Source organism: Ipomoea nil, unplaced genomic scaffold (assembly GCF_001879475.1).
Source record: "Ipomoea nil cultivar Tokyo-kokei standard unplaced genomic scaffold, Asagao_1.1 scaffold2159, whole genome shotgun sequence".
In the NCBI taxonomy this organism is placed as follows: Eukaryota; Viridiplantae; Streptophyta; class Magnoliopsida; order Solanales; family Convolvulaceae; genus Ipomoea; species Ipomoea nil.
Genome location: NW_017618587.1, coordinates 2,919,884 through 2,934,028, shown reverse-complemented (window position 1 = coordinate 2,934,028; position 14,145 = coordinate 2,919,884). Strand labels below are relative to the sequence as shown.

Genomic DNA, 14,145 nt, shown 5'->3' with positions numbered 1-14,145 from the left:
AGCCATGCAGTATGTGATTGTTACACTCAATGTAGTGGGTCCCAAGTACTGGTCCCGACCTCCATCTAAAAGATCGTTGAATTATCGTGATTATCCATTCATTATCATGTTGGACTGAAATGTGAAGACCCTTGAGACGAGAAATTACGCCTATCCATAACTACAATTTTCACTCTATTTTCAAGAAGGTTGCAGAAATTGTAGGATTTGTCAAAATGGGTTGTTGCCAAGGTGCAATGTCGTTTTTGGTAACCAGAAAAAACTGTCAATTACATATATCATCAGATTATCCCAATTTGCAATTAACACTGAATCGAATTACATTACTTTGTTTGTACACTTTAGAGATGAAGTAAAAGAACAAAATGGTGTTGTCGCTGAAGCATGGTTTTCACCGTCGGTCCAACGTCAAAGTTTTATTAGGTACGAGAGAGCTCCTTTTTTGACAATTTCCCCATTTACTCTGACCAAACATTCTTCTTTTTCGGCCAAGTCACCGGCATCGTTACACAGGAATAAAAATAAATTTTTACAAAATCAAAGGTTGTCCTAGTATAGTATATAATTTTTTTTGTAATGATTTACGTTAAATTATTCCTCATATAGTCATATAATTAATGTTGAATATTGACATATACGGAAATAAATTAAGTAACGAGTATGGTTCAATTTGATAGAACAAACATAGGATATAATTCATTTTTTATAAATTAGCCTTTAATGGATTTCTATATTTAGCGAGTTGACATATGTGTTTTATCTCAATTAAAAATTTTTTAGTCGATCACATGCAATACGCGGATCATAGTACCCTTCTGCAAAAATCTAGTTTTGACTTTTGATATCAAATTGAACACGTGGACCATTGTCTCGCGTGAACCTTTTGCACGAGTTTAACTGTAATGTTAAATTGAAAAATGTAAAATTAAAAGACACAAAAGAAATGACATTCCCTAAGAGAAAGAAGTTTTTTTTTTTTTTTTTTTTTATTTATTTTTTTTTATCTACACGAACTTAACTTAATGACTCAGTAGGTAGTATTTGAGAGAAGAAATAAGACTCAAACTTAGATGGTGACAATATGAAGAGTTACGCAGATATACATCTTGATTTGGACCTTATGCATAAAATAAGAAACCTTAAGAGAACTTTTTAAATAGTTAGGGTTTGATCGAACCCAAGTTTAAATGAAATTATAAATATATTTAATAAATTAAATGAGAGAAAAGAAAAGATCTTCTTGTGCATTCCAAGTTCAAAATGTTAATTAGGTTCTTTTGGCTGTAATATACAGCTTGGAGAATTGAACTTTAGAAAATAATTTAGAATATAATAGATGCTATCGTATATTGCAATAAAAGTCGACCGAATCCAACAAAACGAATTTTAATCCATACACACTTTGAGTATAATTAGTTTATCAAATTTCTTTATAACATAATCTCTAGCTATTTTCTTCGAAAATTTCTGTAAATGTAATAACCGAAGACAATCACGTGCAGTTGAATTGGTCATATTGTTAAGTTATAAAACCAAAAATAATTATGTACAGTTGAATTGGTCATATTATTAACTTACAAATTTAAATTTTCTGTGAGATATCTATTGCCCTCCTTAATATATAGAGTTCACATTTTGATAGTGGTTGTGAACGTATTCAATTTTACTGATGTTGATAATGTGTTATAATATCATTGTAGTCTATTGATCGACAATAATTTGTTTTGAGTACTATTAACTTTGTTATAATGTAATATATCTATTTATATATATTTTCTCAACTTACTGAAATATAAAGAGTAGTGCCACAACTGTGATTTAAACCTCCTATTTGCTGTCATAGAATCATTTTTCTTTTAATTATTTCATTTAAAAAAAAAATTAATTGCTGCTGATATTCTCAAAACCGTGTCCAATATAATGTTGGAAGAACAAAATAAATTCTACTTCCCTCTATGGTCTCTTCATTTCCAAATCTAAGAAAAAAGAACTTTCGCCGCCGACATGGGGCCTCAACAACTATTCCTCCTCCTCCTCCTTTCTATCACCGTCTTTTCAACCGGAGCCGCCGCCATTCCAATCTCCGAGCAATTCCGTGAAGCGCCGGAGTTTTATAACTCTCCGGAATGTCCGTCCATCATTTCCGCAACAGATGGCTCCGAACGTGACACCGCCGCCGCCTACGTGTGCTCCGATCAGGCCGTCCACGTGGCGATGACCCTCGACGCCGCCTACATCCGCGGCTCAATGGCGGCGGTGCTCTCCATCCTGCAGCACTCGTCGTGCCCGCAGAACACGGTGTTCCACTTCGTCGCGTCCGCCTCCGCCAACGCGTCGCTTCTACGCGCCACCATCGCCGCCTCGTTCCCGTTCCTCAGGTTCCGGGTTTACCGCTTCGACGTCTCCTCCGTCGCCCGGCTGATCTCCACCTCCATCCGCTCCGCCCTGGACTGCCCTCTCAACTACGCCCGCAGTTACCTCGCCGACATTCTCCCCCTCTGCGTCAAGAAAGTCGTCTACCTCGACTCCGATTTGGTCCTCGTCGACGACATTGCGAAGCTCGCCGCCACCCCGCTCGGCGACGACGCCGTCCTCGCCGCCCCCGAGTATTGCAACGCCAATTTCACCTCGTACTTCACCCCGACATTCTGGTCCAACCCGTCCCTCTCCTTAAACTTCGCGAACCGAAAAGCTTGCTACTTTAACACCGGGGTGATGGTGATCGATCTCGAGCGGTGGAGGGCCGGCGACTACACGACCAAGATCGAAGAATGGATGGAGTTGCAGAAGAGAATAAGGATATACAACCTGGGCTCACTGCCACCCTTCTTGCTCGTGTTCGCCGGAAACATAGCTCCGGTGGACCACCGGTGGAACCAGCACGGTCTAGGGGGAGATAATTTCCGGGGACTCTGCCGGGATTTACATCCCGGTCCTGTAAGCCTACTCCATTGGAGCGGGAAAGGGAAGCCATGGGCAAGGCTCGATGCTAATCGGCCTTGCCCTCTGGACGCTCTTTGGGCACCTTACGATCTGTTAAAACCTCCATTTTCTTTCGAATCTTGAATCGTGAAAAATGCAGGCTAATTATTATCACGAACAATATATTTTTGGAGAAGAAATTATCAAAAAAGGAAAGAAAATAATGAAGATAAAAAGGTGTATAGTATACAGCAGAGGATCGATCGGATGAAACGCGTTAATTGGATCATCATCATCATCATCTCCAGATCGAGTTGCAGGGAAGTTCAAATTTCATTTTTCTTGCTGTAATAAAACATGAAAACACAGACTTTTTACTTACAATTTTCCTTAAAGTTTATGTACAAAAGAATTGTATATTACACAGGAGAAGCTAGGGCTAATTTTGGTGGCCTTGAATCTTGATGGCGTATTTTCTACGAGTTAATTACCGATTTGGTCTCTGGACTACGAGGATTTCACCAATCTGTCATCGACTTTTAAAATTCTTCAATTTAATTTCTGACTACATTTTTTTTTTTATACTCGAAAGGGTCATAACCGTTAGACATCCGTTTACTCGGGACCAAATTGATAATTTCGCTATAGTAAGGGACCATTTTATTAATTAACTTTTGGAGAAAATGGTACATGTAATGACAGAAATAGTCCCTTAATTATAACAAAATTACCAATTTCATGTAACACACACTACCAATTTCATGTAACACACACGGCCGCTGGTTGGCAGTGAGACGCGTTTCACTAATGATGATGATTATTATTATTATTATTTTTTTATGTGGACAAAATCTCTATTTTTGCATGAAGAGTCAACTCGCAAAAACCTCATCTTCCACATTTATTAAAAACATCTTCACCTAATTTTTACTATTTAAAAACCCAAGAACAATCCCCGTTTGAGGATGCTCTAATACTATTCCGTGAAGTAGATTGAAAGGAGTACAGTACTATAATTCAACATCCTAGTATTCAGTGAAAGTTAACATAATTTCATGTTATACGGAGTATTAATTAATTGCTGGTTTTGGTTTCCCAGAACTTTGTTTCAAAATCTTGAGGCACCCATCTATCAACCGACTTTACTATGGAAACAATACAATAATAATAATTACGGAGTACTTTTTATACAACACTCACTATGGGTATATTTACAGGCTAAAGATTTTGCCTTCTTTTTTTCTCCTTTATAGTCAATCATTATACACGGTAGATTATGAATCATGACGTTCACATAAATGTATATCGTTAAATAAATATATAGTATAATTAAAATGATATTTTAGTATTTGTTATAATAAATTTATTGTGCAAGAAGTGACTTAAAGACTAAGTATCTCTTAAGTATAATGTAGGTGAATAAATTATTTCTAGAAAATTAATTTTTTAAAAAGTAGATTAATGAAAAAATTGGTGCCATTAAACACACTTTTGCTATCTGCTGATTCATGCCTTCAGTTAGTCACCCAACGATCGAATTGAAAAGAAGTTGGCACCAAGACTTTCTTATTTTATTGATTTATATTGGTCCATCCATGCCAGTACACATGATATTTTGAATATAAAAGAAGCCCAAAATATTATATAGTTTTTTTTGAAGAGAAAATATTATATAGTTAAATTAATAAAAGGCTTTAACCCATTGAATAGTTAAAGGTCATAAAAGACTTATTAATCCTATAAAGTACTCCGTTAATTCAGTACTTTGGGAATTTGATTGTGATTTCAATTTTCAATACATATAAAAGTCAAAATCGCGTGAGAACTAGTAGTCCCAGTGCGCAAACTAATCTCATCCCTTCATTTAAAATGATTAATTATGAGCGATTTTTTTTTAAAAAAAATACAATAGTATTTTTGTAATTAGAATGTATATTTATAAATATTTAATAATACATATATGAGTAATTAACAGTAGCATTTAAAAAAAAAAAACAATACACTCACATACATGCACTATTAGTTATTAGTGTATGCACTAGTTATTGAACATAATTACAAAAATATCATTGTATTTTTTCTCATTTATTTTCTTAATTTTCTCAAATGACAGTGCCAGCGATTTTGATTGTCCTTGACGACTTTTCTTCTTGTTTTTGGATTTTTGCCATTTGGGTCTGTTTTGTCGTTTGCACCTTAATTATTCGGCCTGCTATATTATTCTCCACTCATACAGTTATACTACATTTCCTTTTATAATTTTATATATATATATATATATATATATATATATATATATATATATATATTTATATATATTTACTACGGATGAAATTATAAAATGAAATTTTTCTGTTCATAAGTTACTAAAAAAACACATAATGCTTTTTGTAGGTTGAACTTGTTGTGTTTAATTTTTATTCATGAGAAGGCTTTATTTAGAACTCTTCAATCTTTTAATTTTATGACTGAATTAGCAATCCACTTACTAATCATTCCGGATAATTTTCGTATATTTATTTGATTAACTTGCTTTGGAATTTTATATATATATATATATATAACACGTCATATGTGTCACAATTACTCTGTATCTATATATTAATTATCTATAAATTTTACTATCTTACATCGAGTTAATTTTGATTCGTGTAGCATTGTCCTTTACTTGAATACGCTTGATTTGGCCTAGGTTTAAGGTGAGATGAAATAGAATAAATATTAAAAGATTTTATTTTATTTTATTTTTAATTGATACAGTGAAATTGGAATGTTATTATTGCATAGTAACAGTACTTATAATCAGTAAATACCTCACAATAATTATTAGAGATTATTATACACTAATCCTTGATTAGCTTTAACAGATGCACCGTTGTTACTTGGCAGTTGGCATGATGAACACAAGGACCATTTTAAAAAACTTTATTAATTAACCGTTTGAAAAATATATATGAGCTAGCTGTAGTTAAGTGTCATAAATCATCACTACATGTGGCTTTATAACACTATGATTATGTCAAAGGAATTTATTAGTATATAAAAGTGTGTGCGAGTGAGTATAATTTGATTCTTAAAAAAACTCATAAATAAAAAATGTTAAGTTGGTACAAAAAGATAAGTCTCTTTAAAGTTGTATACTGAATAAACTTTGTTGAAAGGTTGAATCTCCAACCTCAAAGATCCCCACGCTATGACGTATCTGGAAAGATGTAAATCATGATAACTCAACTGAACACAGAAGTTACACTTTTGCTTATTGCGCTTTCGACTTGTAAAACTAACAGAGGTAAACTATACTAAAAATATCATTATTCAATGAGAATGTCCATATATCATATTGTAGTAATGTTGGAGGATGAAAATAAAACAGTAGGAAAACTTAGCATAGGGAGTTTATTGTCCTTTCCTAATCATTTCCCTCTTTCTATTTCATCTTCTGTATATATGTATTTCAACGTGAAAAGCATTCATTAAGAATTAGAATAATACATTCTTCTTCTTCCTCAATCTGCTCTCCCTGCTTCTCTCCATAGATTCAATCATGTAGTCTCCTATTCCAAATCATGTAGTCTCATATTCCAAGAAGTAATGTTTTATTGTTTTAGCTTCTCCATGTATACAATTTTTATTTTTTTATTATCATCATTGAAATATTTAAAGGATTAAAATTATAGAAAATATTATTATCATTATATCATATATAATAATTAAAAGATTAAAATTCAAGTTGATGGATTTATTGGGAATTGAATGACATTTGGATAAGACATTAATTAATATATATTTACTATAAATGTAATTAAATGAACATATATATATATATATATATATATATATATATATATATATATATATATATATATATATATATATATATATATATATATATAGAGGGATTGAAAGAAGTTGTACTTTTCTGCCATTTCTCCATCAACCTTAGTTGTAACCATTCATTAATTCACATATAAAATACTTCCTTCAATTCATTAAAAGGACAATTTTTAGTACTATACTACTATTACATGAAAAACATGGAATTGATATTTGTTCATATTTTTGTGAAGCATTTTTCTAAACCTCATTTTCGATGTAACCTATGATATGATCATCAACTACTATACACGCCAAATTCACCACCAAAATCTTAATCTATAATTATATTATAAATTATATAATTATGAAAATAATATATAATTTATAAAGTGATTAGTATATGTGTAGGGTGTTTATATATATAGGAATATGATTATATGCATGCCAACCACCACCCAGGTAACAATTGGCCATGTTATAAAGTTACGGGCTCTAGAAAAAATATAATGATATTTTGATAAATATTTTAAATTTTGAAATGCATCAACCAACACTACAAAGTGCAATGATCAATAAACAAAATTGCACCTAGTGATACGTGAAATGGATTAACCAACACTTCAAAGTGCACTTAGTGATACGTGAAGTGCAGTTCTCTTAAGGGCACTTGTATATATCATCAGATATATAGTTTGTATTTGTTCAAAATCCACTTCTAAAGTTTGAAATATTTACAAAAATGTTATCACGCTTTTTATAGATTTCCTTGCTTTATAGCATTTAATTTTCTCCATATTAATGGTTGAGATCAGTTCGTAATTTTTACTCAAATTGGTGTTCTCACGAGATCTCACACACATATATTCGAGCGCAAGATGAAGCGAGGAGGGTACTCTTTGCCCCTATATTTCCCAAAAATCAGTCATGTTCTTATTGGACGAAGAATCAGTTTCTTGTTTGGTATAAAGATAATTGTTATTCCAAGATCTAAATCTGTTAATAGAATGCTATCTGCCCAAATTAAATGTCTTGTCGATCTAATTCTTTTTTTAAAAAAATTTAAAAATGATTTAGACTTTGATTGGTATATATAAAACATCAAGTTGTGCTAAAATTATATTCTAATTAAATATTTTTTAGTCTTTTTCGTAGCCTATTTTTCGTAGCATGATATAGGCTAATACGGTTCCATATTTCCACTATAGTCTTTAGGAAATTTCTTTACATTCTGCATAATATTATATTATCACTAAAAGATATTATTTAATTTACGCATAAAGAAAACACTAAACAAATACACTCTTGACACCAACCTTGCATGATAACGAATATTTTCCTCTCGATCAAACTTGTCGTACATGATCTTTCTAATGTGATTTATTTTTTTATTTTTTCTTATGTAATTTATGAAGTATTATATATGAGTAAGATTTATTTAATTTACACTTTTGCGAGTTTCTCTCGTCACCCAAAAAACTTTAAAATTTTCATCTCTTATAATCCCTTTTTCCTACGTGCTCCCCATTGGATCATGGTTTGACTTGGTACGAGTATTCTTATAAATTGTATAATTTTTTTTTTTCACATTTTTTCTTGAAGATAATGTCGGTTATTTCAAATTGTCCTATTTTTAATTTTAAATTTTTCGTGATGGGATTTGGATTTTGATGTCCTAGTCAACTACTGTTAAAGTCTAATATTTAATGAAATGCAAGATCCACTGTTTTATTAGACATGCCAACCACTACCAAACTTGACAAAACTCTCATTTGACTAATTTAGAATCTCTTTTTAAGGTCATAAATATGATATTTTTTTTTGTTTGTTTGTTTACAATGTTATCTTCTTTATATCATTGTTTTTTTTTTTTCTTTTAGGAAAATTCTATGACTAATAATTTGATCATATTTTACACAAAATTCTATGGCTAAATTTCAAATTGTTATAAAAATTAAAAACAAAGTTTCTTTTGCATATTTTATCCCGTACTCCAACCGTCATGAGACTAACTCAGATTCAACTCGGAATATATGCATAGAATTTAATATGACTACCGAACAAAAGGGGTCGGGGTCAGGGTCGGGGACAGGGACGGGGATACAGGATGTGGCCCATATGCTAATACGAATAGGCCAAGTTTGAATCTCATCAGGGAATGAAAAGAATGGAGATCATCATCACTATCCTCTAACCAAAAGATGAATGATATGAATGCTTCTTCAATAAGGAAAGGTCCCTGTCATTCCGATATGTTCAAGCGTCTCCGGCAGACCATACTTGAGCACCGCCATCTTTCCGGCTCTGAAACCGTTTCCATACACGGGCGATGTGTCTGACTCGATCTGGTGCTTGAAGAAGTCCCCGAGCTTCCTCTCCACGCCATGCTTTGATGAGTACGAGGTTGATGCCACATTGCTGCTGCACGACAGCGAGGTAATCTCGGATTCTAGCCACATATGCGCCAACACCTGACATATGCCTTCCTCGACATCTTGGCTCAGAGTTCGATAACCTTAATTTCAAGCATAACAACAGTACATAAAGAGCCAGCCCGAGCAACTAATTAAGATCATTTTTGATGCATTTGAGAGTTACCTCTGAGTCGAAGCCAAGCGTGCATCATCTCGTGAGCTAGGATTGAACCTGTCAGCAGCCTGCACGCGAGGAGGGCGTTATGGTCATTATTTATCTCAGACGTGTTTCGTTCTATCATTACAAACAGGACGAGAGGAGAAATAAACATAAAACCGAAAACACTACCTAGGAAGACCGTACAAAATGAGAATGGCGGTCACTTCACAGCGACGTGTCAATCTATATGGTTCGGTGACAGGATTTCCATTTCCCATACTTGGCATCCGAAAAATCTGAAAAAAAAAATCCAAAGAAAAATGGTATTTTTAATCGAATGCAACTTGGAAATGTTCAAATTGAAAGATGGAACTTAATAAAATCCTCACGGTGCTGACTGTTTGTTCCTCGGAAAGACACAGCCCTCTGGTCTCGGGCATGTGATGATGCCCCTGAAAAAACCCGAAAAAAGCGTTTATGTTTTCATCGTATACAAAATTAAAGACATATAACTGAGAATGAATTTAAGGATTAGTAGTGAAGAAAGTTTATTATTACATATCTCTCTCCATCCATGGCTTCGTTCAAAGCTTGCCTCTCAACCAAGAGCAACGGGACTTTCTGTTCCACTTTCATGTTCAGCCCTTCGTAGAATTCTTGTATATCAAGATAAAGGGGCTGACACTCATTGGAATCCATAATGGCCGAGTCCAAGCACTCCATACAAAGCTTGCGACCATCATCAAGGGCGAAATATTTCGTGTCCCGGGGCTGCATTCAACAACTGTAGATACTAACCCAAATTTGTATAAAAAATAACTAAACGCATTTCATGGCTAAGAGAGCTAAGGAGCTTATGGACACGCAAAAAAAAAAAAAAAAAAAAAGAAGTTAAAATTCACCTCCATTCGTTCACAACTACAACACCGCGAGGTTCCATCATGCTCGTGAAACGGGCAGTACTTCTGAGACCAAAAAGGGTGTGCTCGGTATTCAATAAGGCCTGCTGCATTCGTAGGAATCTGGAAGAGAAAAAGACAAAACCACGTGATTTTAAGGCCTAATTACGTTATTAGCAACTGATATTAATACACCCCGTTTTGGTTCTATGCTATTGCCCGTCAAAGAAAATGAAACATTAGGAGGAAAGGCTTTCTTATAGAAACGGGAAGGTGAATTTGATTTTTGAAATATACTTACGAAGTGTTTGCAGACATCACATTGCGGGTGATAATGCACCTTATAGCAAGTTCTATGATAGGGATAGTTTCCGGACATAGAAAACTGCAAATACATACAGGAATAAGAAAGTTAGAAAGAAGGCTTATTGCACTTCAACGACATCTTCACCGCAAAGAATTGTGTACAAATTAAAGCCATACCTCGTAATCAGATATGGGTTGGTTGCAGGCGTGGCATCTAAAACACTCTGGATGCCAAAATGTACCCATGCAATTCAAGAATCGTCCATGACCAATCTCAGTGTTACAACCAGCACATATCAAACTAAATGCAAATATAAATTATTAATGCTAAGAAGCCATACGTGAAATTTATGAAACATAGCATCATATCAACCATGAAAAATCCAGTTTATCTGCCCAAATTGCAGCCAGGAATTCGATGGAGAACTCGTTGGATTTACAAAAAGTTGAGATCTTTAAATGCAAGTTATTGCTCGGGACGAGAAAAACTAGGGGGTGTAAGAAGATTTAACAAACCTATAATTTGTTGCATAGGGGAAAGGTAAAGGTTGATAGAAGTTCCAATTGCCATATCCGTAACCCTGCCAGCCGCCATTTTGGTTTCCCTGCCAAGGTGGGGATTCAACTTTCAAGCTCTCCTGAAGAGCTCGGGCAAGTTGCTCGTCTTCGTTTAATTGCGATTCACCATCTGCCCAAATTATAAGATACTACCGGAAATCAAAAACTAGAGAATTTGCTAATAAATGAAAACAAAAATTTTAGTCTTCCCAATCCTAGTCCCTACGAAAAAGTACAACCATCTTTTGCCACCGTGATTTTACATATTACGGGAATAGGAGAAAACTACTTAGGTATATGACGAGATTTGATTATAGTACTCACCGATTACGTTTTTCCCTCTCGGGTCCTCCTCTGGCAGGGATAACGCAATACCACTGCCCACATCTTCAACATCTGACCATGAGTCCTGAGCCATGGAAAAGAATTACGAGACCAAACAATAAAATTAGACACCATCATAGATAAGAACGTAGCAGAACTAGATGATGCATTTATCAGATTTGTAGTGAGAAACAGTCGAGAACTCACAAATACTAACCAATGAAGTAGATGGATGATTCTCCTCTCTGTACCCTTCGTAATTCCAATCGCATTGCCCTTGTGAGACCTTATGGTTGGAGCCTTTAAAAAATTTGCTCAGCCAACCCATTAGATGAAGTATAGTCTCATTTTTAAGGACACTCTACCTGCAGAAAAACGACAGAGTAAGTCCCTATTAACACCGCAAATACAAAAAGCTTTCAGATAAACTAACAACAAAGGCTGAAACGCAACGAGAAACCAGTCATGGTGAACTCGAGGACCTCAAAACCTGATAATTGCCTAAACGCCAATATCACCTAATCTCCTACCTCTTCCCCGCCTTCAATCCCGCTCCATTACACCTTACCTCAATTCTCGCCAGGATGATAATGCACTTAAATTTCATGTCTTTAAGCACATTGCCAGTAAAGGGCAACCCGAACACACCAACAAATTCATACCCAAACCCAAATACATAACTCAAATTCACAGCAAGAATCAAAACACAAAACCACCCACCACTCCTACTGATTGCAAAATTCAAACGAATCTCATCCAAAGGGAAAATGCAGGTGCAGAAAAAGCTCGCAACTTTCATCATCAATGAGCAAATAAACAGTGAGAGAAATCCATCGGGACCAAGAAACACATTTAGAGCCAAATATATCAATCGTATTCAAAGAAATCACAGCAAGAATTACCCTTTATAATCCAGTGAATCACCCCCAAACAGACAAACACTTTGCAGCAGCGGCAGCAATAAAAGCAATATGAATCCAGATCAGAAAAGGAACTCATTACCCCAAAAGCACCTCCATCCACAATTAAAGATGTTCCTTCCGTTGCCCTTTAATTTTTTCAATCCAAAAAGATAAATAGAAAACAAAAAAGTAATCTTTTTTTTTTCTTTCTCAATAAAAAGAGAATCTTTTCTTGTTTGCCAAAGTCCCAAGGAAGAATCTGAAGCTACAACAAAAATTAGCCAGGAAGTCGAATAAATTCAAGGTTTATTCAGAAAAAAAAAAAAAAATGGAAAAAATGTTGAACTGTGTTGAAAGTTGAAACAGTGAATGAGACTTGGATTATACTATATCCTCCGTAGCAAAATTCAAAACCAAGTCAAAAAAAAAAAAAACACAGAATTGAGAAATTGCAAAAAAAAAATTTTTTTTAAAAAATGCTTACATTGGAGAGCTTCCTGAGTTTCTGTGAAAAATGTTTTCTTCCTACGAGTCCTTACATTGGGATGGTATAATCATATGTACCCCATCATATTAATTTGTTCAAGGAGATGTGCCATAATTCAGGTAAAGCTAATAATAAAAGTTTCCAGTGAAAAGTCAAAACCCACTTGAGCTACTTTAAGTGGAAAAAAGTTACTCTCTTTTTTTTTTTTTTTTTTTTTTTCAACTTAAAATATACTGCAACTGTGATTTCTTTTAAGCTTCTTGTGAGGTCAGGGTAAATATAAATTTGGTTTGGTGGATACTAAAAAATTTGAGAAATTTTAGGATATAAAAAAAAGTAGAAATTTGGTTTGGTGGATACTAAAAAATTTGAGAAATTTTAGGATATAAAAAAAAGTAGAGAAAAATGGTTAATATACTTTAAATTTTATTTTACTCAAAAAGTTAATTAGGCTCCTAAATTTTTTTAAAAGTGTAATTAAACTAATTAATATGTTATTTTAGTATATTAAAATCCAAAAAATATTTAGTGACATGTAATAATATGTCACTCAAATTTCGGCGAGCTTTTGACCAACTTCGTCGCTATTTTGGCAACAAACACTAGCGATCGGCGAACGGTCACCTTTTGCAGCCTTTGAGAAGGTAACCGTCTGTGTCACCTTCTGCAGGAGAAGTTGCCTTCTTTAAAGGCAATTGGAGACCCACTATTTGTTGCTGGAATAGCGCTGCAGTTAGCGAGAGGGTCAATTTATGTTTAAGACATGTTTGGTTTGATGGAAAATATTTTTCAAAGAAGTCAAATTTTTAAATTTTGAAAAAAAAAATTATTTTCTCTTGTTTGTGTAGGGGTATTATTATCCTCAATAGTTGTAGTTCTTTTTAGAATTTTTTACAAGTGTGGTTAGGAAAGAGAAGATTAAAGAAAAGAGAATGAAAAAGGAAAAAAAAAAAAAAAAAACAAAGATGAAAAAAAATCTGGCAAGCGTCATTAACGCGCTGATGCGTAGTATATTTGCAAACAAATAATACTCGGAATACGAGTTATCGATCCACAGGAAAGTGATTGTATCAAGCACTAGTTACTAATTTATTCATTAGAGCTAATCCTAACAGTTGTTTAGATGATTGATTTGCATAAAATAAATAAAATAAAACAGAGATTCAGGATTTTGAAAATAATTAGAGAGAATATGAGATTTATGAGATTCAAGTATTTAATCACCTATTGCCAAATCATTTAAGGACAATATTAAAATCTGGGTTTAACAAATGTGAGGATGCAAGGTGGTATAGAGCTACTCTCGTAGTCACTAACACTAGTGAATTTCCACTCTCGTGGCTTAAACACTCAATAAAAC

The 14,145-nt window shown here is 33.9% G+C and overlaps 2 protein-coding genes across 4 annotated transcripts; one reads left to right on the top strand and one right to left on the bottom strand.

The window, feature by feature from the left end:
* The first annotated feature begins 1,873 nt into the window (after nucleotides 1–1,873).
* Nucleotides 1,874–3,447, top strand: LOC109149543 (probable galacturonosyltransferase-like 1). Of its 3 annotated transcripts, none has more exons than XM_019297352.1 (2): nucleotides 1,874–3,065; nucleotides 3,102–3,447. In XM_019297352.1, coding segments are annotated over exons 1-2 (1,062 nt in total). In that variant the 5' UTR covers nucleotides 1,874–2,004; the 3' UTR covers nucleotides 3,103–3,447. The 3 variants fall into 3 exon arrangements, with proteins under 3 accessions (XP_019152897.1, XP_019152896.1, XP_019152898.1); XM_019297351.1 differs by having other exon boundaries at nucleotides 1,874–3,067; nucleotides 3,098–3,447; XM_019297353.1 differs by having other exon boundaries at nucleotides 1,874–3,068; nucleotides 3,105–3,447.
* Nucleotides 3,448–8,748: 5,301 nt separating this feature from the next.
* Nucleotides 8,749–12,893, bottom strand: LOC109149541 (protein DA1-like). The gene is made up of 13 exons (XM_019297349.1): nucleotides 12,783–12,893; nucleotides 12,299–12,563; nucleotides 11,614–11,761; nucleotides 11,397–11,481; nucleotides 11,031–11,202; nucleotides 10,692–10,815; nucleotides 10,510–10,593; nucleotides 10,212–10,331; nucleotides 9,868–10,080; nucleotides 9,699–9,761; nucleotides 9,499–9,605; nucleotides 9,334–9,392; nucleotides 8,749–9,250 (listed from the first exon to the last, which is right to left on the bottom strand). The coding sequence occupies exons 3-13, from the start codon at nucleotides 11,722–11,724 to the stop codon at nucleotides 8,958–8,960; spliced, it is 1,431 nt and encodes a 476-aa protein (XP_019152894.1). The 5' UTR covers nucleotides 11,725–11,761; nucleotides 12,299–12,563; nucleotides 12,783–12,893; the 3' UTR covers nucleotides 8,749–8,957.
* Between the last annotated feature and the right edge of the window lie 1,252 nt (nucleotides 12,894–14,145).